The sequence below is a fragment of the Alexandromys fortis genome, unplaced genomic scaffold (assembly GCF_014885135.2).
Source record: "Alexandromys fortis isolate MF-2015 unplaced genomic scaffold, M_Fortis_MF-2015_v1.1 scaffold_23, whole genome shotgun sequence".
Classification (NCBI taxonomy): domain Eukaryota; kingdom Metazoa; phylum Chordata; class Mammalia; order Rodentia; family Cricetidae; genus Alexandromys; species Alexandromys fortis.
In genome coordinates, this window is record NW_026067907.1 from 6123437 (window position 1) to 6150919 (window position 27483).

Genomic DNA, 27483 nt, shown 5'->3' on the forward strand with positions numbered 1-27483 from the left:
GGAAGCAGCATACAACTTTTTTCTCTCTCACCGAGATGTCAGCCCTTGGCCCCAGATCCTTCCTGGACGGAAGCTTTTTCCTATGTAAGGCCAACTCTTGCCTCCCCAGCACCATCTCTGGATAGAAGGACTGTTGGGCCAGAAACCCAAACTTCTGTAGCTTTTTCTATAGCTTTTTTTTTTTTAAGACTTATTTATTACATGTACAGTGTTCTGCTTGCATGTATACTTGTATACCAGATCTCATTACAGATGGTTATGAGCCACCATGTGTTTGTTGGGAATTGAACTCAGGACCTCTGGAAGAGCAGCCAGTGCTCTTAACCTCTGAGCCATCTCTCCAGCCCTTTCTATAGCTTTTTGTTTTGTGTTGTTTTGTTTTTCAAGACAGTGTTTCTTTGTATATTCTTGGCTGTCTTGGAACTCGCTCTGTAGACCCAGGCTGGCCTGGAACCCATAGAGATCTGCCTGCCTTTGGATGAGAGAGATCTGAGGGCTGGGATTAAAGGTGTGCACCACCATTTCCCAGTAGAGGGAAAGTGAATGTGGTTGGGTTGTTTGGTTGGTTTGTTGGTTGGCTGGCTGGTTGGTGTTGTTGGACAGCCACTTGTTGGTTCCTGGCTGCTCAGCCCCGAAATAATCATACAGAAACTGTATTATTTAATTCACTGCTTGGCCTGTTAGCTCTAGCTTCTTATTGGCTAACTCTTACATCTTAATTTAACCCATCTCCATTAATCTGTGCATCACCACAAGGTTGTGGCCTACCAGCAAGGTTTCAGCACGTCTGAGGCAGCTTCATGGTTTGTCCTTGACTCTGCCTCCTTTCTTCCAGCATTCAGTTTAGTCCATGTGCCCCCTCCCCCCGCCACCATACTACCTCTATTCCCTGCGCAGGCCCAAGACAGTTTCTTTATTAACCAATGGTTTTCACAGCATACAGAGGGGAATCTCACATCAGGTTGGTTGACTGGCTTTTCCAGAAAGGGTCTTACTGTGTAGCCCTGGCTATCCTGGAACTCCTGTAGACCAGGCTGGCCTCAAACTCAAGATATCTGCCTGCCTCTGCCTCTGCCTCTGCCTCTGCCTCTGCCTCTGCCTCTGCCTCTGCCTCTGCCTCTGCCTCTGCCTCTGCCTCTGCCTCTGCCTCTGCCTCTCAAGTGCTGGGATTAAAGGTGTGCCCACCACTGCCCCTGTAACTTTATGCTGCTCTGGGATGATTACTACAGACGTTTTTCTGTGACATTTTGTGAAATTTTCTTTATGCATGAATCTTGCGGCCCAGTCTAAAAGCAGCTATTCCCAGTTAGGATCAGAACAGGAAGGGCACACCTGCCAACTCCCCAAGTGGGTACACCTGTGGAGTCCTGCCTGCTTTGCAGAAAAACAGGGAGGCCCTGGCAACCGTGGCCTTCGTCCCCTATCTGTTTGTTTGGAGATTGGCATGGTTGGGGACTCTGCCTGGTTTCCACCAATCTGGACATTAGCCAGACAGCAGCCCTGGCCACTGGGAGTTCTTCCTGAATCTAAACTGTTCTGAACACAGGCAGACCTTGCTGTTCTTGGCATGAGAAGCCTACATGCTTGTGAACTTGGGGTTGTTTTCCCAGATCTGATACAGAGGTGCCCAAGGTCTGACTGCCAGCCTGATCACCCCTGTGTGGAAGCTGCTTCTTTGTCTCAGAAGAGAACCAGTTAGCCCCCCCATACCCCTAGAGGTACAGGTGCCCATGCCAGGCACAGTCTCCATACCACCCCACCCCGCCTAACAGGTTTGCTGACTTCCAGAAACAGACCAGAGGAAAGGCAAGCACTTGCTCCCTGAGCAGAAGGAGCTCTGGGTTCGAGCCTTACAGCACACTGTATGGCAGCCTGAAGCAGTCAAGCACACATGAGTGGAGATTTTTTTTTTGTATCTGGGGTTTTGGGGGGTCCTTGTTGACTCTGTTGCCATTCACAGATTGCAGTCTGGAAGGTTCTAATTTAGGAAACTATGGGGCCTACACCCAGTTCTAAATCGTGTGTGCCTTATGTTTGTAGATGGGTCTAGAGTGGATACCACTGTTCCTTCTTCAAGTCATTTATTACAAGTGATCCCATACTGCACTTCCAAACCAGCCATCCCTGTCAACACTCCATGTCACCTGTTCAGACCAACTAACAGGCCCAGTTTTTTTTCCAGGCAGTTGGGCCAAGTGATTTCAGCTCCCCCCCCCTACCCCCCGGCCACACCACATGGGGTAGACTCTGCCACAGGTGAACCTTCATCATTCCTGGGTCTTGAGCCTGAGGCTGCCACAGGCATTTTCTTGATTAATGATTGACGTGGGAGGAACCAGTCCACTTGGGTGGTGCCATGTGTGGGCAGCTGGTCATGGGTGTGTTTACAAAGCAAGTTGCTAACCTGGTGTGGTGAAGCCCATCTTTAACCCCAGCACTAGGGAGGCAGAGGCAGGCAGATCCCTGAGTTAAGCCAGCCTGGTCCATAGAGCTATTCTAGGAAAGCCGGGGATACACAGAGAAACCCTGTGCCCTCCCCCGGCTCCCCCTGCCCCCCGGAAAGGAAACTGAGTCAGACATAGCAAGCCAGTAAGCGGCATTCCTCCATGGCCTCTGCCCCGGAGTTCCTGCCTCGACTTGCCTGGTGATGGACTGAGATCTGTAAGATGGAATAAATCCTTTCTATCCAAGTTGCCTTTGTCCATGGCATTTATCACAGTCATAGAAGACAAACTGGAGCAGATAGCTCAGCAGCGAACCACTCTGCTCCCAACACTCACATGGTAACTCACAACAGTGGCCTTCTGGACTTCCTGGATCCTGCATGCACATGGTATATAGTATATACATGCAGGGAAGTATTCGTACACATGAAATAAAAACCTTTATTTTAAAAAAAAAAAAACACCTCTCAAGCAAAATGAGCAAGTGACTTGATCACATATGCATCCGAGTGTACACAAACACTGTCACCGGGGCAACTATATTATGGTGAGCTGTTGACTTCCTCCCAAAGGAAAAGTGGGCCAAAGGCAAGTTTGCTAAACTTTTTCATTGTTTGAGACACAGTTTCTCTGTGTATCCCTGGCTGTCCTGAACTCACTCTGTTGCCCAGGCTGGCCTCGAACTCAAAGATCTGCCTACCTCTACCTCCTGAGTGCTGGGGTTTAAGGGTGCACCACCACCACCACCCAGCTGAGTTTGCATACTGTTTACAGGGGGTGTTAATATCTACACCTTATAGAGAAGGAAGCTGCCTAAAACAAGCCTTCTAAGGCCAAGCATGGTCCACCGTTAACACAGCGGAGTGAAGTGTCAGAGAGGAACCCCAAGTGGCCTGATCAGAACTTGGTGAGGACCTCTGGCACCATCACACTGAAAAAGGAAACGAAAACATTCAAAGGTGTCTCCAGTTCCACCTGGCTGCCCTTGCCCCTCCCTAGCAGACCAATCCTGGTGGACCCTTACACGGGGACCAAGGGGCCTTGCCTCAACTTGCTTGAAGGCTGGAGATGACAAATAGAATCAAGGCTGAGGAAGAACACAAGCTGAGATCCCCAGGGTGGGAGGAGCACTGTTCACCACCTGACAGTGCAGCTAGAAGTCAAGGTGATGTGGTAAATGAAGGAAGCAGGGTCTGTGTGTCACACCCCTGCTCTCTCAGGCAACACAACTGCTGCCTCGGTCCGTGAACTAAAGACCCCGGTAGAAGACAGCATTTAAAGAGTGTGTCAGGCACACACACACAAAAACACACACCACTCATAAGTGTGTACTCAATCGTTATCGTGAAGGCCACTTTGTGCCTCTGCAGTCCCACCCAGGAGACTGAGGCCCAAGGCCCAAGGGTTGCATATGGGGTCGCAGACGATGATGGGGGATGAGTTGGGGAGGGGGCGCTGCGCCGGGCGGGACCCGGAAGGTGGGAGGCGGCGGCGGAGTTTCCCGCCCCTGCTCAGCCAGCAGCCCCCGGCTGTCCATATAAGGCTGCGGGAATCCAGTCAGGGTCCCGGCTCGGGAGGCTCCCCGCGGCTGCAGCCTCCTCGGCGGCAAGGAATGTGTGGAATCTCCCTCGCCCGCGGCCGCCCGCCTCAGGGAGGACCGGCCCAGAGCATCTAGCCCGGGTGAGCGCCCGGAGCGCACGGCGGCTTCGGCTTCGGTCCCCGCTGTCCGGGTCCCCGCCCTTGGTCGCACCCGCCAGCCTTGCCACTTGGGGGAGTGCGGCTGGCGTCGGAGCGGCCGGGTGGCGGCGCCACCTCACCTGCCCCGGGCAGCGCGGCGGGGTTGGGAGTTGGAGGAGGAGGACGGGGAGGAGCCCGCTGCTCCGGAGCCCGGCGCAAAGTGAAACTCCTGGAAGCTGCGCGCCCTCGGGCGGGACCTGGCCCCGGCTCCCTTCGGTGCCCGGTGTCCATGGCGCTGAGCAAAGGGCTGCGGCTGCTGACCCGGCTGGACCCCACGGGGCCCGGCAGTGTGCTGCTGGAGGCGCGCGGCCGTGACGACTGCCTGCTCTTCGAGGCCGGCACGGTGGCCACGCTGGGTGAGTGTCGTGCCCCCTACCCTCGGTGCTCCCCACGCCGGGGCAATGCCGGGGAGAAAGGGAATTAGTGAGTGAGACCTCCTTCACTAGTGGAGACCTGGGGACCAGCGGCACTTGATTCCCCGACGGGGCGGGCCACGGTGACTTAGGGACCGCCAAAGGCGCTTGTCCCCGGGAGTACGTGGTGCGGAGGATCCCAGAGAGCTGGCACTCCTGGCTGGGTAAAATGTCGCGCTTGCCTGGGGTCTCTGGGCGTCTGTTCCTAGGGAGCCAGCTGGCTCCGGTTCCACTCTTGGCACTTAGTACGGAAGCCTTGCTCTCTCTGGACACCCTGAGGAGGTTACCCTGAGAGGAGTCCACCTAGTGCTCCCTAGCTTGTGCACCTGTTGAATACACCTAAGCCACATCGCCTTGCCTGAAGAGATGGGAACTCAGGCACTAAAGGAGACTCTGAGGAACGTCGATGGCGCCCTTCATTGTCGCCTATAAATACTGAGTCCAAAGCATCAGAACCTGGATGCAAATATCCTCTCTAGTGACTTTGTGTTTATGCTGGGTGTTAGGTGACGGCAAGCTGTTGTATTTCATCGCTAGCTAAACTTCAGAAGGACTAAGGACCGTAGAGACATAATCTCACAATTTTTACAATTTTAGCCCGTAATAAAGATAAACAAGCTGAGGCTGAGAGATGCTAAGACATCTGCTCCAGGCAGCAGTCTTGTGTGTGGTTATTTTGGTGATGTCATACAGTGGTTGGTGATGTCATACAGTGCCTGGCTTCCTGGTATGTCCAGTTTCCGGATCCCTAGTTTTGTAATTGACATTTCCAAGAAGGTCTAGGTAGCATAAAGCCAGAAGTCAGGATTGATAGGATTTTAATGATGAACCTTGGCCACCAGGCTTGCAACAGTGGGTGTCCAGTTGTCCACCTTCCTGGTATTCCTAGCTAAACAGAATCACTTATACTTTGGAGGTAACAGATGTGCAGCCAGCACTCACTTGCTTAGGACTTTGTGTCTCTAGCCCTTCTTTCTCATTTGTATGCATCGACCACAGTTACAGCATATGTAATTGTGTGTATGTATATAACACATGCCTTAAAAGAGGCATACCTATTTCCAATTCTTGGACCATGACATTAATGTATAGTTTATCTAGTGGGGTGTGGTGGGATACACCCCAGGTTCCAGCTATTCGCCGTGTGAGCTTTGATGGGAAGATCCATTAATCCTGGGAGTTTCAGACCAGATGAGGCAACATAGCCAGATCTCAAAACAGACAGGTACAGATACAGAAAAAGCAAGCAGCTGGCTTGCTCTCAGTCACTTGATTTGGGAAGCAGTATCTCCTGTATTTTGCATCAGAAGTGTCCAGGGTCATGCAATAATTATCACGTTATTCCAATTTGGGTTCTGTCCTGAAAAGTCCAAGTTTGGTCATTTGTCACCGCCTTGAAAGAAAACCATGGAAATTTCCATTCCATTTTAGACGTCCACTTCATAACACATTTATCAGAACCCAGGGATTAATTTCATGGTACAAAGCTACCGTCTCATCAGAAAGAATAAAACGTCTTTCAGATGGGCCACAGCGATGCCAAGCAAAGTTCGTAGGCCAGTGAGAGTGGTTTGGAAGCCACTTGGAACAGGTGTCTTCCATCAGGCCCTTAAGTTTGGGCCACGATGCGTTTACATCGCAAAGGTGATACAGTACTTCGGATTTTACAGCAGAGTTCAAAGAATCGTCACATTGTCGGCACTCCCCTGTGTTCTACACTTCTATCCCTTCACCTAGCCATTTGTTCTCAGTAGGCTGTTATAATGTTTGGTCAATGAAATGAAACTTTTGTTTGAAAGACGTTGTAGCCTTTGCTGATAATGCCGTGGGAGGATCCCAGGGAGCCTTCTGTGATCAGAAAGTTGTTGTTCTCACACTTAAAAAAAAAAGAATTAATTTTATGTACATTGATGTGAAGGTGTTCAATCCCCTTGAACCTCAGTTACAGACAGTTGTGAGCTGCCATGTGGGTGCTGGGAAACAAGCCTGAGACCTCTGAGTGCTCTTAACCACTGAGCCATCTCTCCAGCCTCTGTTCTCACACTTGCGATTTTTATTTCATTTTATTTTTTTTTGAGACAGGTTTTATTTATTTATTTATTTATTTATTTATTTATTTATTTATTTATTTAAGATTTCTGCCTCCTCCCCGCCACCGCCTCCCATTTCCCTCCCCCTCCCCCAATAAAGTCCCCCTCCCTCGTCAGCCCAAAGAGCAATCAGGGTTCCCTGCCCTGTGGGAAGTCCAAGGACCACCCACCTCAATCCAGGTCTAGTAAGGTGAGCATCCAAACTGCCTAGGCTCCCACAAAGCCAGTATGTGCAGTAGGATCAAAAACCCATTGCCATTGTTCTTGAGTTCTCAGTAGTCCTCATTGTCCGCTATGTTCAGCGAGTCCGGTTTTATCCCAGGCTTTTTCAGACCCAGGCCAGCTGGCCTTGGTGAGTTCCTGATAGAACATCCCCATTGTCTCAGTGTGTGGGTGCACCCCTCGCGGTCCTGAGTTCCTTGCTCATGCTCTCTCTCCTAATGCTCCTGATTTGGACCTTGGGATTTCAGTCTGGTGCTCCAATGTGGTTCTCTGTTGAGACAGGTTTTCTTAGTAGCTATGGAGCTGGTGCTGGAAATCACTCTGTAACCAGGCTGGCCTCGAGCTCACAGAGATCCACCTGCCTCTGCCTCCCATGTGCTGGGATTAAAGGTGTGCGCCACCACCGCCTGGCCTCACACTTCTAAAACATCCAAAATGCACCTCTGTTGGATGGAATGACTGAACTTGAAAGCTCCATCTGTTCCCAGGGTCAGCTAGCTACGTTTCTTTTATTCCTTGACCTTTCTTTTTTCCCCATGGAATAGCACTGGAAAGGAGGCATAGCACTTTAAGAGTGACGGCTGCTCTTCCAGAGGACTAGAGCTCAGGTTCCTAGCACCTACAACTGTCTGTAACTCCAGTTCCTGGGAATCTGGTATGCTCTTCACCAAACATATGTGGTGTATAGGCAGACATATATTCAGGCAGATCACCCATATACATAAAATAAAAATAAATCTTTTTTTCTTTTTAAGACAGTGTCTCGTAGCCTGGGCTGAGCTGGGACTCAGACTCTATCTCCCAAGTGTTGGGATTAAAGGCATGTACCACCACACTTTTAAATATGTTTCTTAATGTTATGTTTATGGGAGTTTCACCTGCATGTATGTCTATGTACCACATGAGGAGGCCAGAAGAGTGAGTTGGATCCCTTGAAACTGGAGTTAAATGTGGCTCTGGGTCACCATGTGGATGCTGGGAATCAAACCTGAGTCTTGTGAGAGAATCGTCACTGTGTGTCACTGTGTGTTGCTGCTGAGCCAACCCTCCAGTCCCCCAGTAAACCTCTAAGGAAGCAAGGCCGGCAGGAAGATGCACTCTCTCCTGAGTGGTGGTGGCAGCGAGGGAGGGAGGCAGAGACACAATGTGAAGACAGGACATTTACGGCAGTCTGATCCTGACTCCTTGCCTATGGGCAAGGGGTGTGGCAGCCTGGTGTTTCTCTTGGGGCGGTTTCCTGTGCCAGGTGTTCCCTGTGAGTGCAGTTCTGGGAGCCTAATGGAGTGCGGATTCCTGCCCTGTCAGGAATGGGCTTTCTTGGCCTCCATTGTTCCACGCACTATCCAAACATTTACTGGGCACGGTAGGCAGTTTCCGTGAGTGAGCCCACGGCTGCGAGTGCATCCCTGCCCGCTCTGTGAGCCAGAACCTTCCTCACGCATTTCCTCCTGGAGGTGCCATCTGGGAAATGCCTGTGCACTGCCTTAAAGCTTTTAGGTGATTTGGAAAGCGGGGGCCTGGGATTGGATACTGAACTAATGCAGTGTGAACGTTGAGGGAAGGATTCTGTGACCCACCCTCGCCTATTCTGAGCTAGCCTCTTCTTCCAAGGCGAGCTTTGCTGATGGTCTTCACGCAAGATCACCTTGCCTGTTAGAGGGAGGCTTGTCGAAGAAACAATTCCAAAGTCCTGTTTCTAGAGACTTCCCTTAAGAGCCTTCTCTGGACATCAAGAGGTCTGGGAAGCTTTTGGAATCTTGGGGTAGCCTGAGTTAGCATCTAGAGCTTTCTTCGTTCTATCCTCAAGTGCTGAGACCACAATACCCACTGTCTTCTGTCTAAGTTCAGGGTTCTCCAGACAGTATCCAGGAAGGATGGCTGGGGAGCAGCCCTGTGTGCCCACCCGAGTTTGCTGAGTTAAACCCCACCTCCTCCTCCTCTGGCCTTGTCCCTATTGGTGGGTGGCAGTCTGGGAGAGGTGGGGAAGGGAACTTGAGAGACTTAAGTCATTAGTGGATGCTCCTAAATTTTGGGGTGTTTCCTGGGGGAAGGTTGTGCATGAACAGCCGGCTTCCTGGCCACTCTAACTGCTGTATGTGTATAGACGCCACAGCCAGGTTTGGTTTGAATGAGTGAGGTGGCCACCAGCCCAGCTAGGACCCTTGAGAACTGTTCAATTTCTCAGGCTCTGTAGCCCAAACTTATGTTGTCACTGGGTTGAAGTTCGACTACTTAAGAGCATCACAGAGAACCAGTAAGCAGCCATCGTATCGATTCTCCAGAATAGAGGTGGAGTCGGGAAGGTCCTGACTCGGGTGATTTGAGCGCTGTGCCAGGGTCACAGCAGCTGATGGGCCCTGCATCCCCGTGTGTGGATCCTTTCTTCTGTGCAGGTTTTCTCCGTGCCAAATTTATAAACATGAAAACTAAGCAAGCATGTTTCTCTTTCTGTTGCAAAATCATTATTTCAGTTCTGACTAGCTCTCCCTGGGACAGTGGGGCTCAAAATTTTGTTTTTAACTTTTAACTGTGAAAATGTTCAGGCATACAGAGAAATAGAAGGAAAGAAATCAGCCTTCATGGACTTAAATGTAGTATTGGTGGTTATCAATATGTTAATGTTTTCCACCCATCCCTGTGGATAAAAAGAAGCTCCTGAAGTTTAATTTATTCTGTACCAAGGGAGATTTTACTTTTTCCCCATCAACCTGCTCTTATTTCCATTCGATTTCTTTTATTTTGCTGTCAATTTTAAAAATTGACATCTTTATGAGGACACAGTGATGTTAGGATACATGTAATGCATTATCCAATGTGAAATGACTTAAGCTATTTAACATATCATTTCAATTACTACTTTTTTATGATGAGAAATTTAAATTCTCTCTGTCAGCCACTTTGAGGTGTTGAACACACTGTTACTAACTGTAGTCACCTACGGGCTGTGTAAGTTCACAGTTTTCTCGATGGCTTTCCATAGCAGGAATGGCGTGAGTGGCTTCTCGCCATTTGGGAGTTAGCGATTCTTAACTGAAGAAGTGCTTTGGTCAGGACTCGTGAGGAGGCCCCTTTATTAGAACTAGCCCTTAGGGGTGATAGCCTCTGTGCTTGCCCTTCTGGATGCTCCTGATCCCCAGCACCCTGCAGCTTGCTGTGCAAATGCCCAGCCTGTTACCTGCTACAGAGATGGACTCTTAGGGTTCCTGATTGAATAGGCAGTGGAGGTGCCTACCGTAGGCCCCTAGGGATAGAGCCAGGGTAGGTGTGTGTACTTGAGATCCCTGGCAGGAGCAGAAGGCCAGTGGGGGAGGCAGTGGAAGATAAGGGGCCTGGCTAGAGCTGCTCTGCCCGTTGGCTACATTTTAGACTTGGCCTTCATAGTCATGGGATTATGCTTCTCAAACTAGGAGGACCAAATGTGTTTTGCTTAAGTTCTATAATAAAAACAAGAACAGTTCAACAGAGGAGGGCAGAGGTCCATGGTCCTCTGCCCTGGGCTCTACAGATTGCAAGACTGCCCTGCTTTGGGAACCTGTGCCGGTCTATGGGCCATGACCTACTTCTGGAGCACATCTAGGATGTTTAGTTTTCCCTCTGTGATTTTTTTTTTTTTTTTTTTTTGGCTGCTCAGATTCTGCAATCTTGCCAAATGAGGACAGAGACCATTCCCACCCCCACCTCCTCTTACTTGAATTGTCTTTCAAGCCCTGGACAAACTGATCCAAGCCAGACTTGGGAAGTAGGTTGGACCATTTCTACACAGTAGACTGTGTAGTGTGGTAGCCAACCCACTAAGAGACAACAATCAAATCGGTCCAGTTGGTGTCTGAAAGTGTTGACTCTCCAGAACTCCTTGCCCCTCTGTAGGACACAAGGCTGCCTCTAGGCAGGCTGGCTCTGGCCTCAGTCACAACAGCGCAGCTAAAGGTGCTCCCCATTTTGAAGGCCCTACTGGAAGGGCTTCACCTCGCTGGGACTCATTCTTTAGGAAAATTTAGATAATGAATGAGGACCTTCAAAAGTATTCAGGCCCTTGACCCAGAACTCTGCCTGTAGCAGTCAGGACAGGAAATGCTCACAGATCGTGAGCCTGTTTTGCTTCAAAGAGTTTTGCTGCAAGCAGGCTCGGAAGTTTTTACCAGTTAAATAAACTACAGTTCAATTTGGTAACAGCTGGCTAACATTTGATGATACCAGCTGGATGCTGTTCTAAGAGGTTTACGTGGATCAATTTATTTAATCCTTAGAATGATACTAGTAAGCTCTATTTTATACTGGGAGAAACTGAGTCACAGAGAGGCATAAGAACTTGTCTGAGGTTTCACTTTTCGTTAGCGGCGGGCTATGATTTGTATAAGGCCCATTTCGGAGGACATGGCCAATAAAATGCCATTCCTGCTATAAAAATATGCAAATATATATTTGAAGAATGACTCGCTCTGTCCCGTAGACTTCCTGGTGAGTATGTCCATCTGATCTGAGCTGATTTCATCTGGCACTTTTTTTTTCAGAAGAGACTCCTGCTTGGAAGCAAGTCATCTGCTTTTTTAACAGAGCTGGGACATTACTAAAGGCCAACCTTATGCTTCAAGTCTGCACTCCCGGGGGACAGAGCTGTGTCTAGTCCCTGTGAATGTCCTAGCATAGACACCCTGATGCAGTCTCCAGGCCAAGTGAAGAGCACAGTTTCCGTATGGTGACTTGAAGAACGGCCCCCATAGTCTCATATATTTGAATGCTCAGTCCCCAGTTGGTGGGACTGTTGAGGAAGGATTAGGAGGTAATGAACTTGTTGGAGGAGGCGTGTCGCCGGGGGTGGACTTGGAAATGTCAAAAGTCCGTATTACCCACCCCTCCTGCGTGGACTCACCCTCTAAAATACAAGCAGGCTCCCAATTAAATGTTTTCTGTTAAAAGTTGCTTTGGGCTGGGTGGTGATGATGCACACCTTTAATCTCAGCTCTTGGGAGGCAGAGACAGGCTAGTCTCTGTGAGTTCAAGGACAGCCTGGTCTACAAAGCAAGTTCCAGGGACAGGCTCCAAAGCTACAGAGAAACCCTATCTGGAAAAAAACAAAAGAAAATAAACAAACAAACATGAAAATCGCTTTAGCCATGGCGTTCCATCGCAGCAGTAGAGCAGTAGCTAAGACACCGATGAAGAGCAATGTTGTCACCCCAGGCTTCCCAGAGGCACTGGGGTGTGAGGACCAAGTCAGATGAGATGTGGGGCTGGGTCGTCCCAAGCTCTGGAAGAAGTTCCTAAGTGAGGTGGACACTGTAGGGACCGACCGTCTGCTCCTCCCTCTCCCTGCTTAGCCTGTTCCAGGAGAGGGATGCTTTGCCAGGCAGGTGTTCTGAGCTGTGCTTTCCACAAAGGCGGTGCGAGGCGGGCACCGGCATCTTTGCATAGGGTTCGTGTGGGAAGGCTAGGTGCACCTGGCAGGCCGTACCTGTCTGTACTAGGACAGATGGAGCTGGCAGGGTGCTACTTGCTCCTGAAGTTTCCTGGTCTAACAGATGGTTCAGACCAAGATTCTCCAGGAGTTCATTTGCCTCAGAGGACAGGCGACAACTTGTTCTGGTTGACTCAGTACCTGGATGACCCAAGGTACTGAGGTACCAGCACAGAGGTCTGCGTTTAATCTAAAAGCAGCTTTTGGTGGAAAATGGGATTCCCTGGTGAGGTCTGCCATGTCTGACGGTCATCTCTGCTGCTCTCCTGGCCCCATGCCCAGCGTGCAGGCCAGCTCCTGTCTGCCCTCAGATGGTGTCTACTTTAAGTGAAGTAACATACGTCCCGAGAACAGGCCCTGGCCTGGAAGGTCTTGAGGAGGCTCAGAGCCACATGTCCACGCTGCTGCAGGGCTGCTATGGGCTTTGCTGGTAGTGTAAGTATACTGTTTGTCGCAGATGCTTAGGCCCAGGAGACACAGCCAGCCCCATTGTCCTATCAAGATTAAGATGAGGAGCCAGGTGGATGAGCCTGGCAGCCAATGCAAAATTCCTCATTCCCATCAGGGCCACTGTTGTGTGTGGGCAGAGTACAGGTGACTGTATTGATTCAGGTTATCTTTACCTAGAGAAATTAAACTACAATCGACCGTCTGTCCCTTCAGCAACACCCCCCCCCTCCGCTTGTTGTCTGCCCCGCCCATCAGTGTTCCCTAGCAGAGAAGGCTGCTCCACGTGGTAAAGCTGACCTCTTCGAGGACAATGGGACACAAGGCCATGACCTGGAGAACCTGCCTTGCTATCTTGGTTGCAACCTTTTGGTCTGCTACGGGGTCTCAGATACCATCTCTTCCTGAGAGGAAGCAGATCCCCAGCTAGTATCAGAGCTGTGGGTCCTTCAGGATGAGAGACAGATGCTGGCTTCCGGCATCCGGACCTTGGTGCGCATTTGTTAGGGAAAGCAATGGCTGCTGCGACCACAGGAACCAGGTAAGGGAACAACTTAGCCTTCAGGATTGGCTTTGGGTCCCTTCTCTGCTAGACAGAAACCAGCAAGACTGGTACAGCAGTGTTGCAAAACCCTGATTCTCCATCCACAGCTTCCGGGATCTTGAAATGCAGTCAGCCTTGGGGCAGGGCGGGAGTGCAGGGCGGAAGCGGAATGGGACAGGGCAGGGCGGAGTAGGGTAGGGGCAGGGTTGTGAGCGGGGTTAATCTGTATTTCTCTTACCAAGCTGTTGCCAGGTGGCTCAGTACTTCGAAGGCAGAGACAGGCGGATCTCTGTGAGTTTGAGCCCATCCTGGTCAATAGAGCAAGTGCCAGGACAGACTCCAAAGCTACACAGAGAAACCCTGTCTTAAAAAAACAAAAAGCAAAAACCCCTGTATTTCTGTATTTCCAAAGTTGCTAGTCCGCAGACCACACTTTAAGTGGCGAAGCTTTTTTCCCAGTCACTAACTTGGGAGAAGAGACGGGAGTAGAGTTTTGCCTCCCTGGGCTGTTCTTCCCCACCCCAGGGAAGTCAGTTAATCCTGTGGTTTAGATTCACAATCTGGAGCTAATTACAGCCTGCCTTGTCTCTCCTAGGTTGAGATTCCATTTGTCTTTTTTTTTTTCTTTTAAGATTATTTTTGTGTATGTGTGTATGTTTGTGTGAGCCACTTGTGCGCAGGTGCCCCTTGAGGTCAAAAGGTGTCAGATCCTCCAGAGATGGAGTCAGGCTGCCCACTCCTAACGGCTGAGCCATCTCTCCTGCCCCGCCTTTTTAAAAAGGCTTACCCACTAAGTGTAAGTGCCTTCAATAGTTCTCTCGCCCTCGGTTTCAACTACTCAAACTTTGAATCTTAAGATTCAAATCTTAAAATCCAAATTCTAAGTAGTGGTCTGGCAAAGAAACTACCTGTTGAGGCTTTGAGATCTGAGCTGAACCCAGGACACCAGTGCAGGCTTCATTGTCATTTTGTGTTGCTTCTGAATTAATGAAAATACCGAAGATCATGTCCTCCATCTGGCAACTAACAAAACCCGTAAAACCATAGCAGCGCGGGGTGGCGGCACAGACCTGTAATGACAGAATGTGGACGACTGAGACAGAAGAGCTGAGAGTTCAAGGCCGTTCTGTGCTACTTAGCAGCTTAAGCTCCCCTTGGAGCGCCTTGGTGTTTGTTGTTTTGAGACAAGCTCTCACACAGCCAGGCTGGCTTTGACCTCCTGAAGATGATCTTGAATTTCTGCTTCTCCTACCTCCGCCTCACGAGTGCTGGGAAGTCCACCACCATGCTGGGTTCTGCAGTGCTGGGGACTGAGCTGTCATCCCGCATTCTACCGAATGACTACAGTTACAGCCTCTCAGCTTTTGCGTGACTGTGTGATGAACCATGCTCATTTTGTGGATGCTCTGGCAGCCGCTAGATTTTGCAATTTTATTTTTTTTTAGTAGTGGGTGTGTACCCAGCTCAGTCTGATGTTCATTACATAGCCCAGGCTTTAACCTAAGATGGGATTTTTTTTTTTTTTTCCAGAGATAGACTCTAAGCTCAGGACCTTGAGCATGCTGGGCAAGCATTATTATACTATACTGTACTGTACTGTACTGTACTATACTATACTACTGCAAACTATAACCAGAACCTCTATTAGAGTATCATTAAAACACAGATGAAGAGGAGAGTAGACCCAGATGTCAACCTCTAGGCTCTGCATGTACACACACACACACACACACACACAAATACACACACATATACACACTCGCTCGCCAATGTCTGTTCTTAAAACTACATTTTCATTATGGCCTAAGATTAAGGATAAAGTGACTTGGGGGCGTGGCATGGCATTGGAGAGACAGTGGTAAGCCTAGCTGGTGTGGCGACTTGAAAAAGAACGGTCCCAATAGTCACACACGCTTGAATGCTTGGTCCCCAGTGAATGGAACTGTCTAGAAAGGATTAGGAGTTGTGGTCCCAGGAGGAGGTGTGGCATTGGAGATAGGCTTCGAGTTTTCGAAAGCGTTGCCATCCCAGTTAGAGCACGTTCTCCTCCTTCCTCCCCCCCCCCCGCCCCCCATGTATGCGCATCAGATGTAAGCTCTCGGCTTGCTGCTCCAGCACCACGCCTGCCTGCTGATCTGTGCTTCCTGCCATGATAGTCAGGGACTCTAATCCTCTGGATCCATGAGCCCTAAATTCATGCTTTTTTTATGCCTTGGTCATGATGTTTTGTCCATGACAATAGAAAAGTAACTAAGACAGATACCTTTCATGACAAAGTAACCGACTGTCCTTTGGCTGGAGAGGGGATAGTTTGTGTGTCTGGGCATGTAAGATACTGTTTTCTGTATGCTTTAATGAGCTGTACATTATATGAACTTAGATTCACCAGGGATCTTTAAAGAACATTATTTTTAAAAGAAGGCTGCTGTTCTTTGGCTCCTGCCGAGGGGTCCAGTGGAGCCCAGTTGGCTCCTGCAGGTAGGGATGACTGATGAAGATGCTGTCACGCGTGGTAGTGGAACATGAGCTGCAGGATAGAGCTAATAGGCTCAGAAGAAAGACTTGAGGGTGCTTGCCCAAGAAGGTGTGAGCTTTGGAGGCGCTTCCATTGCTTCCCTGGGTATCCAGCGTGCTGTTTGCTTCCTGGCTGTCTTCTTTCTCATGGACATTATGAGGAGCTTAAGGTGTTGATGTCCACCTCGGACACTAAGAAGGTGTTGGAACTGGTCCGGAGGTGCCTGGGAGTGGAAGAACAGTCATGTCTGAGCTGTTTGGCGTCCTCCAGGAGACAAATGGACAGACACATGAGTGTGCTAGAGGTCAAATCAGAGTGGAAAGTGTTGATTTGCTGGTTAGTTTTGTCACTACCTTGACACAATCTAGGACTGCCTGAGGAGACAGTCTCAGTGAGAGACTGTTTAGGTCAGGTTGGTCTGTGCATATGTCTGGGTGGTCAGGAGTGGGTGTCTTGACTGCATTAATTGAGGTGGAAGACTCGCCGACTGTGGGTGGCACCATTCCCTGGGCTAGGAGGAGAAAGTGAGCTCAGCCCTAGACCCATGAACTCCCCTCTGCTCCTGACTGTGGGTCCGCTGTGATAGCTGCTTCAGGTTCCTGCCTGGGCTTCCCCAAAACGAGGGACTGTGACTCTTAACTTGGAATTGTAATCAGAATAAACAAACTCTTAACGTTGCTTTGATCTCAGGGTATTTTATCAGCAACTTGGAAGGAAACTGGGGTGACCGATAACCCTCAGAGCTGTGAGATAATCTGGGTGATGGCTCCTTAGCCGGGTGAGCTCATAAAGTGGCCGCTTTCCAGTGGCAGCAGATAAAACTCAGTCACCTTCCCCTCTGCCCTCATTTGCCAGTTAGAGGATCCGGGAGGAAGAGAATCCCTCTCCCGGCATGACTGCCGTACTGAAGCTGTGATCCATGAGAAGAACACCGTGTTCTTAGGAGGACACCGGGAGCAAAATTCAGCTGAGTTCAAACAGGAGTTTGTTGTACACTTGGTACTCCTCCCACACAGACTGGCCTGTCCCAGTGCAATCCCGTGTGACAGAAAGCTGATAGACATCCTGATTCCTCTTTTCCTCGCCTCAGCCAGCCTTCCCACAGGCCCCACCGTTCTCACATTAAAATACACTGCTAATTACACCCAGCCTTCGCTTGCTGCCGTCACCTAACTACTCTGGCTCTGGACTGGGCAGCAGCTTCCTACTGGTCCTACCAGCTGCCGCCCTCATCATCCCCCACTCCCCATGCAGTAGCCCTGAAGCCTGCAGGACCCTGTAGTCCACTTTTCCTTCCTCACCACCCATCTTTACTGGGCTCACATAAGCCAAAACACGCCTGCCCTTCACCAGCAAGGAAGAGTGGCCCTTTCCAGTCGGCCTCCAGAGCTGTGGGTAGTCTGTCACCTCTGTTTCCAGACCCTACCCTGAGTCATGGTTCACGAACATGCTACTTTACAGGGGAAGATGGTCAATATTGAAGCACGGTACATGGAAACAGGCCTGGGGCATCACGTGTCTTAGTATACCACCTTGGTGTGGGGGAACCTCCGTCTACACTGTCGGGTGTGGGAGACCCTCTGTCTACACTGTCAGGTGGTGTGGGGAGCCTCTGTCTATACTGTCGGGTGGTGTGGGAGAGTCTCCGTCTACACTGTCGGGTGTGGGAGAACCTCCGTCTACACTGTCGGGTGTGGGAGAGTCTCCGTCTACACTGTTGGGTGGTGTGGGAGAGAGCTAGGCCAGAAGGTTTGAAAATGATTGGTGACTGACAAGTCTACCAGACCAAAAATAAAATAAAAAACCATTTCTAAAGCCCAGCAATGACATAGGCCACCAGCACAGGGCAGTCAGATAAAGGCCTCTCTTACTTACTCTTTGTTGCTATGATAAAAACTGTGATCAGGCAATTCATAGATTCTTTTTTGATTTTATGGCTCAGAGTGAGTCAAATGACAGGGAGAGGTGGCAGCAGGTGGCTTGAGCAGGAAGTTGGTCACATTTCCACTCACCAGCAGGAAGCAGAGAGAACAAACGGGAAGTGAGGTGAGACTGTAACCCCTCAAAGCCCACCCAGAGGTGTCCATCCCCCGAAAGGCTCCTCCACCTCTTAAAGATGTCTTAATATTTCCAAAGAGTTTCACCAGCTGGGGACCAAGTTTCAAACACCCGAGCCTATTGCAGGGGCAGCACTCATTCAAAACTCTCTTAAGACCTTAAACAGACTTGTGTTGATGGATTGCTTTAGCCTTAAACAGACTTGTGTTGATGGATTGCTTTAGCCTTAAACGGAATTTTATGGAAGAATTGCTTTAGTCTTAAGCAGATTTGTGTTGATGGATTGTTTTCATTTATGAGAAAGGTACTCACTTGGGTTGGGGGACAGGCTTGATTATTCGATAGAATGACCTGAGCTCAGATCCCCAGCACCTATGTGAAAACATCCAGGCCCACCATTCACCTATAGTCCTAGCTCTGGGAAGCAGAAACCCTAGACATTCAGTGGCCCTAGACATTCTACCTTTATGAGGTTGCCAGGGGTCTTGGTTCATTTTCTGCTGCTATAACAAAATACCTGAGGGTAGCATCTTTATAAAGAAAAGAGGTGTTTATGTAGCTCATAATTCTGGAGGTCCAAGCCTGTGATGAGAGGACTATGTGATAGATAGTTGTCACGTGGCAGGGTGTGTATGTGTTGTGTGTGTGTGTGTGAGGCGGGGAGAAGGAAGCTTGAGAGAGAAATCAGACTTTCTCTTTCATACCAGTTCACTTCACTGTCAGTCTTGAGATCAGTCCGCACCTTTGGACCAGAGTCGTGAAGTCACAACAGATTACTTCCTGCTGGGCTCCACCTCTGAAAGTTCCACCTCTTCTCTGCACTGCCTCATGGGAGCCCAGCTTCCAGCACACGAACCTTCAGGGAACAAACGGTATCCAAACCACAGCACCAGGGTTCGGGGTTAGGCCGTCCAGGAGGAAACGATTTTTTTGAGCCTTTGGCCATGCCTAGCCATACACTTAGTTACACTCTTATGTTAAGTAAGACATTAAAATAAATAAATTACAGAGATGGGTAAGAGCTTATTAAATATTTTAAGAAACCCAGCTTTCAAAGCCGTAGAAGAAAATTTAGACAATGCCTTTCCAGTTTTATGGTACAGAAAGACTTTTAAAGTTAAGTATAAAATTCAGAGACCATAGCAGAAAGCTAGAAAGATCGGAGAAATACTTTGTTGACATATACAGATAGAAAAATAGACAAATATCTTGTGTGTGTGTGTGTGTGTGTGTGTGTGTGTGTGTATGTGTGTGAATTTTCCTGGGGAGAATAGAGCATGTCTGTCTCTCACCCTGGGTCATGCTCATAGGTTTGACTACACGAAAATTTCACACTGTGCTGTATGACAAGATGCCTTAAATTAGAAGATAAGCAATAGCCAGAATCTGCAGCCCTCAGACTCGGAAAGGGCCAAGGAGTGGGCATCGCGGCATAGAAGAATGCCTGTGGAGCGCAGGACAGATGGACAGGGAAATAATAGCTGATTCTCAAAAGGAGACGTTCAAACGGCCCTAACAATGGGGCTGGCACAGCGAGCTCTGCCTGGCATGGCCATCTGAGTGTGATCATAGCTGCTGGGCTGCAGGCTGAGTCTCCCCTCTGGCCTCCTTGATCTTTGGCTCTCCCATGAGTCACATGGAGGGTGGCTGCCAGCCGACTTTGCCAGTCGCCCTGCCCACCTGGGCCTGCAGCTGTGCCTTCACACCTGTTTCCCTCCCCAGAGCCTAACCCCCACCTTCCCCAGGACATTGTACTGGTTCCCTGGGTGGGTCCTCAAGACTTCTAGACAAGCCCAGGCTGGTCTTGCCTTTTTTTAGGTTCTAGTCACAACCTCCAGATGGCCAGAGTAAGGCTGGGACTATAGGAGATCTGCTTGCCTCTGAGGCAGGAAGAAGGAGATTGGGAGTGGGTGGGGCTTGTCTCTTAAAGGGACAGGGTTCCCAGGTGACCCGGCAGGCCAGCCTGCCTTTCTCTTATAATAAAAAGGCGAGGAGTTAGGCATGGAAGGTTGAGGAATTGGAACAGCGGGTTCTCAAGACGGCTTCCTGCTTATTTGTGGGTGTCGAAGTCTTTCTTGGGAGGCCTGAGAAAGCTGGGTGCTGGTCACATCCTGGGGTATCTGGTCACTTTACTCCTGTCTAGGATTTGTGGTGTGGAACTATCCGGTGTCTCTTGGACCTTGTCAGGTGTTGGCAGAGCAGAGGACAAGGTTAAGTTTAGAAGGAAAAAAAGATCAGGACTAGGGAATTGAGAGGGGTGTATCTGATCTGTCTAAGGATTCTTAGGTTCAACTCCCTGGAACTCACAAGAATTCTTTGAGTTTGTGAAAACGTAAGTTTTAGATACATACATTGTATAAACAGCAGCAATTTATGTCAGAATGACTGTGACCGGTGCTTTTGCACAATGAAAAGTATCTTTAGAAAACAACCAAAGAGAATTTGAAACCTTGACCTTGCAGCGGTGGTAGCAGCAGTGCTCTGCCAGGGTTGATTAATCGCTCATCAGCATTTTATTGATGATGTTAACACTATGAACGGCAGGGAGAGAGAAATGGGATAACTTACAGGTTCACACCTTAATAACTTGCAATTGTATATCTTAAGACGTCTTTTATTTAGAACATGGTAAGAAGTTATACTGGTGAGGTTGTCCTTTTTAAAATGACAAAACCTTTCAACTGTCAAACTGCATCAGAGATCTTTGAAAAGGATAACATTTTTACTTAAGTTATTGATTAAAAATGACTGAGAACTTACTCAATTGGCTTCCTAGAGCCACTCCTCAGAGTCCTCCATGGTCGTGAAGGGCAGGGGCTTTCAGGACTGTATTTGTCCTCTGTTGTTAGAAGCAGGGCCTGCCAGGCTTTAGAGGATCCTGTGGGTTAGGAAATCTGTAGGAAGACAAGCCTACCTTGCCCTGAGCATCTAGATGAAAGGCAGTTCTTCCCAGTGGTTAGTGCTTAAACTTGATGGAGCGAATTGCAGATGGACATTGGTCTGTGCCCATTGTGTGGCCGTTTGTCTTCTGTTGGAGGAGGTGGGTTGCTGCTGCTAGGAGCCCATCTGACCGTCCGGGCCAGCAGTTTACAACAAGTGTTGTCTGAGATTCTGTGTTGTTGTCTGTCTGTCTGTCTGTGCTGTGCCGGCTTCCCTCTTCTCTTGAAGCAGACCAAGCCACCAAGATACTGCCCTTGCCACACCTCTGAAATCTTTCATCAGGGCCCCAGGGGCATCTCCCCTGTGGAATCTTCCACCTAGGTTATCTCCCGGGCAGTCTTTCTCTGCTCTTCCAGCACTTTCCTTGCTCTGCTTCCAAACACTTCATTCTCCTTCCTCACTGTCCGTCTCCCTCTGGTAGTGTCTAGTTAGCACCAGCGCAGGCACGTGGCAGCACGGAGGAGCTTGTGAACCTCCTGTGATCAGGGACCGGGTCTCTCCCTCCACTCAAGCTCCCTACACCCCGCTGCTGTCTTATGCAGGATAAGGACACCCACACCCGTGTGGATTACAGCCCAGGGCTTCTCGGGGGGTGAGTGAGAATGTTCCTGTGCAGGCATAAGGTAGGAAGGAACTTCAGGGGACAACCCCAGTAAGGAAGAGGTGGGGAAGAACCCAGGAACCAGTTCAGCTGGTCTGTTCAGGAAGAAACATGGACAAACTGGAAGAACGGGCAGGAGCCAAGCCTCCATTTGCTCGGCCAAAGCCTGGGGACCCAGTGGGTCATCAGCTACTTGGGACCCAAAGGAAGGATCTAGTTTGAAGGGCTGATTAGAGCCCTGCTCCAGGAGTAGGTGGCCCAGTCGTAACACACAGTTCAAGAAGATCCCCCAAGTCTCTAGAGGCAGTGCACACACGGAGAAAGGTGTGTCTGCCTGTTTTCCTTGTTCCTGTTGGCCCCTAGTGCTCCATGTAAGGAGCTGCATCAACAGCTCAGGGCTGACTTCTCTTCTCCTTGGGCGGACTTTTGCCCAGTCCTGGGTCAGGTTGTTTTTTTAAGGTACACATTGCCTCCCCCAACTCCCAGACTCTGGTTAGCCCTGTACTCCAGCTATCTATTCTGTACAGAACTGGTTAAACCCTCTTGACCGAGCCACCTCATCCAAGCTGATGGATCTTCAAAGGGCTGGGGTGGATGGGGTTGAAGGAGGAAGGAGAGTAGTGGAGAATGTGGGAAGAGGGGTCCCCATCCAGAGCCTGTTCCAACTGTGAGTGTAGGAGATGTTGCTTTCTTTCCCATTCTGAGCAGAGACGGCCGCACAGCTGGTGGAGGTTAAGCATTTGCTGCTTTTGATGGCCCTCTCTCCAGAGCTCTTTGTGGCCTGGAGAAAGACAGTGGGGAAGATAGGAATGTGTCTCAGCAGCTGACTGTCTGGCTGGTTGGCTTTTGTCTTGGCCTCAGCTTCTGTTTCAAACAGATGTTTTGATTTCCACTGTGCTTAGCAACCCTTCCCGCAGCGTCTCTGAGCCCCAGAGAGACCACTGTAAGAGAGGTTTCGGCGCCTGATAACTGGGAAGGAGCCGTCACCACTGACCAGCGTCCACACATGGGGTTCATGTGTCCTCTTGAGACCCTGAAACCCAAGAAAGTGGTGTCACATCAGCCTGGGCATGTGGTCTGAGTGGTCCTTCAGTCTTGGGCTGCCGGCAGCATTCAGTTGACAGTTTATTTTTTCTAACCTGTGGGAAGGGCTTGCTGGCGGTTCCTTCTGGGATGTAATTGTGGAGAAGATTGTAGAAAGAGTAACTGCAGTTTGACTGTGGACCTGGCTTGGCTGCTTTCTTCCTAAGAGCATGCTTGAACTGGCCTGGTTCTTCCAATGAGAAGATGGCTATAGCTGAGGGGATGACCATCCCCACCAAACCACCTCCTACCCCAGGATGCTCTTGCCCCAGAGCTGTATCCTGGCAACCAGAATCCTGAGGATACACATTGACTGTGCTTGGGGATGAGTCTTTGATCCCTTGGAATTGCGCAAGCATGGAGCTCCCAGGACCTTCTCTGGTCTGCACGTGGCCCTCGTGGCCCTGTCCTTCATTTGTAGCTCACTGGTTTTCTTAACTCTTTAACTATGGAGACCAGGGTTAGCATAAACCATGTTGAGAGACATAGACAACATCACTCAAGTTGCCAGGGAAACAGGACCAAAAGTCAACCCATAGAGAAGTGATTTTAGAAAGAGCTGTTAACTGCAGTCATCGTGAGGCTGGACACCCAGCCTCAGCTGCTTTGCTGTTGTGGTCCTCCTTACCCGGTGTCCCTTTCTCAGTGAGTCCTGTCTCCATGCTTGGTGTCTCCATTCTCTGTGTTGGTGATCCTTCTTGGGACCTTGCTCTACTAAGAAGATCCCTCTCCGCCCTAGCTTTTTTAACTCCAACAGCCACTTCCTGGCATCTCTGTCATCGGTGTTAGACAGTCTGCCCTTCCCAGCTCCATCTTGGTTGTTGTCTGTCTCTCTGTTGCCCATCTGCTGCCATTTTTGGCCCTGATGGGTGGGTTGGAGGCTCCTTGAGCCTTTGTCTTTCACAGTCTCCCACTCCAGGGCCTCAACCTTGTCTTTTCTTTAGGAGGGCAGAGACCAGCCATGCACTATGCCCTGCCCTCCTCTGCCTTATCTTCCTGGTCCCACACACTTGGCTAAGCCTGGTCCTGATTAACTCTTGTCATCCATGACTGAACTGTTTCTGAGGTTGGAAGTTTATTGAGATACCACTCTGCCATTTGGGTGGTGTGGCTGTTTGAAAGAAAATGGTCCCCAAAGGAGTGGCACTATTAAGAGGTGTGGCTTTGTTGGAGTAGGTGAGACCTTGTTGGAGGAAGTGTGTCACTGGGGAGGAAGGCTTTGAGGTCTCGTATATGTTCAAGCCATGCTCAGTGTTTCATACCACTTCCTGTTGCCTCTGAGTCAAGATGCTCCTTCTCTAGCACCATGTCTGCCTGTGTGCGGCCTCGCTTCCCACCTTGACAATAATGGACTAAACCTCTGGACTAAACTGTAAGCAGTCACCACAACTAAATGGTTTCCTTTATAAGAATTACCATGGCCATAGTCTCTCTTGACAGCGATGGAAGCCCTAACTAAGACAGTGGGTCTCGTGTTCTGGTCACAGTCTCCGAGTCCAGTTGCCTCTTCAGCCGGGACCCTGAGCCCCACCCACCCTCCCATCAACTTCTCTGTTTTGCCCCCCTCATCCCCTCACTCCTCACCCCTCACCCTCACCTCTCATCCCCCACCCCTAACCCTCACCCCTCATCACACACCCTCACCACACACCCCACACCCTCACCACACACCCTCACCCTCACCACACACCTCTCACCCTCACCTTCACCCCTCGCCCCTTACCCCTCACCCCTCACCGATGGCCTGGCTCCTCATTGCACCAGAACACTGAAGCCATCAGGAAAAGTTTTCCCCGCTATGGCTGTGTGGTGCATCCCCTTGTTTCCGCTGAGCTTTCTCCGCTGACCTCCCTGCCATCCTGGACATCGGGAACGGCTCCTCCTCAGGGCTGCTGTAGATCCCTGTCTTAGCCTGTTGCGCTCCTCCATTTTCTCTCTTGGGTCACCTCCCTCACCCCGTCAGATCTGTGTTCAAAGGCTGCCTTCATAGTGAAATTATTTCAGGCCGAATTAAGGTTTCATGTCTTTCCCACTTACATTCCCCACTTCCTGTTTAACTTTTCCACCTCCCCTTGTGTTTATCTAGGGCAGTGGCTCTCAACCTTCCTATCGCCACGACCCTTGAACTCAGTTCCTCATGTTGTGCTGACCCCCAACCTAAAGTTATTTTTGTTGCTACTCCATAACTGTAATTTTGCTACTGTTATAAGTCATCATGTCAATATTTGATATTTCCAATGGTCTTAGGTGACCCCTTTGAAGGGGTCATTCAGCCCCCAAAGGGGTCACTACCCACAGGTTGGGAACCGCTGATCTACCCTATGCTTAGTCAGCTGTCTGTCCATGTTGGCACTGGGTAGTCTCCGCCCCTTCTGCTGTTCCCGTGCAATGCCACAGCCCCCGGGCTTCTCTCTCCACCAAATCCGCCCTCACTATCCATCACTCAGGTTCCCTCTTGGCTACCGACACACGCATGGCTTAGGTTCACTCCGGGGCAGATGATCTTTGGCTGGCTCACTGCCCCTTTACCTAGAACCCACCAGACACAGTCATTTGGCTCTCGGGCGCGGGCTCATTGAGTATTACCGTGAGAGGATGAGGGCTGAGAGAGTAGAGGTTACCCTCAACAGACAGGTTGTTTGTGGCCAGGTCGGGGAAGCAAAGTGTGGGAAAACCCGTAGAGAAACTGACAGAAGGCATGGAAAGCCGAGCATTCCATCTGTTCTTGAGACATTAGGTAAGGAAAGGCGGACATTGTGGATGGGCAGCCTGCAGGTGTGTGCACTTAACCATTGCTGCTTAAAATAAATGGAGGTCAGTCGCCAACACTGAATACTTGGAATGCCCTGTTTCTCTGGAAAATTCTCATCTTTGCAGACTCCTGCTGACATATCCAGCTGTTGGTCACTGGCTGCAATTGTCAATCTGTCCTTACCAAGGGGAGACTTGGTCTCTGCCACATACAGCCTCACTCAGTAGCTCTGTTCGTTCATTACCTATCAGGTATTTGTAGACACTTGGAATGTCTATGTTCTAGAGAAAAAGCTGTGTTTTCCATCAGCTCTCTTAGGAAAATGGAGTGGCTTGGTGACAAGAAGGATGTGTAATGAATTGTGGACAAGGTGCTGAGAGATCTGGCTTCTGCGTCCAGGCATTGGGTAGCCAGGGCAACAAGGCTGCTGCACTGTGGAGGTGGGATACATGGAGGCAGTGTGGAAACATTGAGGAAAGACTTCATGGAGAGCCATTCTGGGAAAAGAGGATCTAAGCTTTAAAGGACTCGGCTCCCCAAGGATGAAGGTTACCGAGTATAGGGACTGAGCAGTGGCTCCTAAAAGATACGTTGGAGTCCTAGGCTCCAGTACTTCCCAAAGAGACCTGTGTTAGTCATCCTTGTGCCGCCATGACAAAATACCCAAAAGAGTCAGCGTAAGAGGGGATGCTTTATCCTGAGCATGTATATTTAGGGGTTTCAGCCCATCTGGCTTCATTCCATTGCTCTCAGGCAGAACATCATGGATGGAGCATGTGGTGGAAGCCAGCTGCTTAGCTCATAGTCTAACTGGCCTGGCAGCAATGAAGATGTTCTAGAGACACGCCTCTCAGTCTGACCGTCCAGTTACCGAAACAGTGGACTCCAAAGGGTGGGAATCTCACGCGGGGAGAAGAAAAGAGTGTATGTGGGGTGTGAGGGAGGGGCTTGCCTCCCCGAAAGATATGTCACACAGGCTTAACAACTTGTCCGAGCGCTCTTCAGGAGGAGACTGAAGCCCGGCAATGATGCACACCTTGACCAGGACCCCTCAGATGTGCAGAGCCCCAGTCCCTTATTCAAACTGTACTCTCACTTTGGGACCCCTAAAATGAGATTCAGATGGGATTTTGGGGGGGATGGGGGTTACTAGAGCTCTTTGTCCCAAAATAGTCTTTAAATAAACCTGCTTTCTACTTTCCACTCTTAAATTGAGTCTTTTAATCAGTTTATTGATGATGGGTGGCCAAGCCTGACTTGAGGCTCAGGCTGCAATCTCCAAGTTTGATAACAATGAGACTCCTCAGGGTCCCACTTAGCCCCTCCTGATAGCACCAACAGCTTTAGTCTCCAAGACTAAAGCACCAACACAGACCACAGCAGCGCAACGTGGGCACAGGGTACACGAGGTCATGTTGGAGTGGGTTGAGCCCGTGGTCCAGTGTAACTGCATGTAATGGCAGTCATGTGACATAGAAGGACAGGGGCATGTAGGCAGAAGACAGGTGGGGCAGAGAGTAGCTGAAGCTACAAGCCCAGAAACATCCAAGACTGTTGGCAGCAGCCACTGGGAGCTGATGAAGCAGAACGCTCCCCTGGAAGACCCTGGACTCACCTTGGCTTAATTAACTTTCGTTCCCTCACCCGTGAGAGGGGATGTGTTTGTTGTTTCTGGGAAAGTCAGGGCTTCACATATAATGGTCATATCTGTACAGGTCAGACCTGTTTAGAGCTGTCACAGCGATAGGTCGGCGGCGATAAAGCTGTTTTGATTGAGGAGTCAATAATTTACAGGAGTTGAATGGGACAAGGCAGCCCTGTTGAGTTTTGTTTGTTAGTTTAAAAACTATTAGCAGACCAGGAGTGACATCACTGGGAACCTTCATCTGGTGATGGATGGAGATAGAGACAGAGACCCACACTGGAGCACTGGACTGAGCTCCCAAGGTCCCAATGAGAAGCAGATGGAGGGAGAACACGAGCAAGGCTGTCAGGACCACGGGGGGTGCACCCACCCACTGAGACAGTGGGGCTGATCTATTGGGAGCTCACCAAAGCCAGCTGGACTGTGACTGAAACAGCATGGGATAAAACCGGACTCTCTGATCATGGCGAACAATGAGGACTGATGAGAAGCCAAGGTCAATGGCAAGGGGTTTTGATCCTACTTCATGTTCTGGCT

General features: G+C 49.8%; 1 protein-coding gene across 4 annotated transcripts in view; it reads left to right on the top strand.

Moving 5' to 3' along the window:
• Nucleotides 1–4002: 4002 nt before the first annotated feature.
• Nucleotides 4003–27483, top strand: part of Synj2 (synaptojanin 2) — a 95102-nt gene continuing 71621 nt past the window's right edge. For 2 of the 4 annotated variants that reach the window (XM_050135782.1, XM_050135783.1), the window contains exon 1: nt 4003–4537. In XM_050135782.1, the coding sequence (XP_049991739.1) occupies nt 4411–4537 (127 nt within the window). In that variant the 5' untranslated portion in view covers nt 4003–4410. The remainder of the gene's footprint in view (nt 4538–27483) is intronic. The other 2 variants (XM_050135780.1, XM_050135781.1) reach the window with 2 other exon arrangements.